Source organism: Eimeria mitis, genomic scaffold (assembly GCF_000499745.2).
Source record: "Eimeria mitis Houghton genomic scaffold, Emh_scaff1008, whole genome shotgun sequence".
Taxonomy (NCBI): Eukaryota; Apicomplexa; class Conoidasida; order Eucoccidiorida; family Eimeriidae; genus Eimeria; species Eimeria mitis.
In genome coordinates this window covers 2453-3550 of record NW_013567049.1, presented here as the reverse complement: position 1 = coordinate 3550, position 1098 = coordinate 2453, and the positions used below count along the sequence as shown (strand labels likewise).

Below are 1098 nucleotides of genomic sequence, written 5' to 3'. Positions count from 1 at the left end.
ATATATATATATATATATATATATATATATATATATATATATACATATATATACACATATATATATTTGTGTGTGTGTGTGTGTGTATAGATCCAAGAGGACGCGAGCCGTGGGGTGTATGTGCGTGGTTTATGTGTGTGTCCATGTAGAGAAGAAGAAGAAGCATTGAGAGAAGTATTAAGCGGAAATAGAATACGTTTAGTATCTCAAAATAAAATAAATAAAAAAAGCAGCAGAACGCATGCAATATTTACGGTGTATGTACACTCCAAGAGCTGCACATACACCGCAGAACAAACCAAATGTAGTAAAATACATTTCGTTGATCTCGCCGGATCAGAAAAAATTAAAAAAACACAAATACAAACACAAAACACAAAAGATACAAACTTCATCAATAAAAGCCTGTCTATACTCGAAATGGTGAGGGTTTTCTAGGGTTTAGGGTTTAGGGTTTAGGGTTTAGGGTTTAGGGGGGAGGGGAGAGGGGTTAGGGGGTTGTTTAGGGTTTAGGGGTGTTACAGGGAGAGGGTTTAGGGTTTAGGGGGGAGGGGATAGGGAGAGAGGGTTTAGGGTTTAGGGTTTAGCGGATAACGTGTTGAGCATAGGGTTTAGGGTTTAGGGTTTAGGGTTTAGGGTTTAGGGTTTGTGTGCAGGTGGTGGTTGCGTTGGGGGAGAAGAAGAGAGATCATATTCCTTACCGCTCCAGCCGCCTCACGCATCTTCTTAAAGATACTCTTGGGGGTGATACGAGGGTTTAGGGTTTAGGGTTTAGGGTTTAGGGTTTAGGGTTTAGGGTTTACTCGGAAGTCCGGTCCAACGTGAAGCACTGCTGCTGCTGCTGTTGCTGTCGCTGCTGCTGCTATCTGCTGCTGCTGCTGCTGGTGCTGGTGCTGCTGCTGCTGCTATCTGTTGCTGCTGCTGCTGCTATCTGCTGCTGCTGCTGCTGCATCTGCTGCTGCTGCTGTTGCTGCTGCTGCTGCAGGGAACAGCAAGACATGCTTGATAGCGAACATATGGCCCGAAAGAGAGCACCTAGAGGAGACCCTATCCACGCTGCGTTTCTCTCAGAGGATGATGCGGGTACCGTGGGGTGTA

General features: G+C 45.2%; 1 protein-coding gene across 1 annotated transcript in view; it reads left to right on the top strand.

The window, feature by feature from the left end:
* Nucleotides 1-420: 420 nt before the first annotated feature.
* The window catches only part of EMH_0027310 (kinesin motor domain-containing protein, putative), a gene marked incomplete at both ends in the record, with an annotated part of 2718 nt that continues 2040 nt past the window's right edge, over nucleotides 421-1098 (top strand). The window contains 2 exons of the mRNA XM_013494011.1: nucleotides 421-423; nucleotides 657-755. Of these exons, the coding sequence (XP_013349465.1) occupies nucleotides 421-423; nucleotides 657-755 (102 nt within the window). The remainder of the gene's footprint in view (nucleotides 424-656; nucleotides 756-1098) is intronic.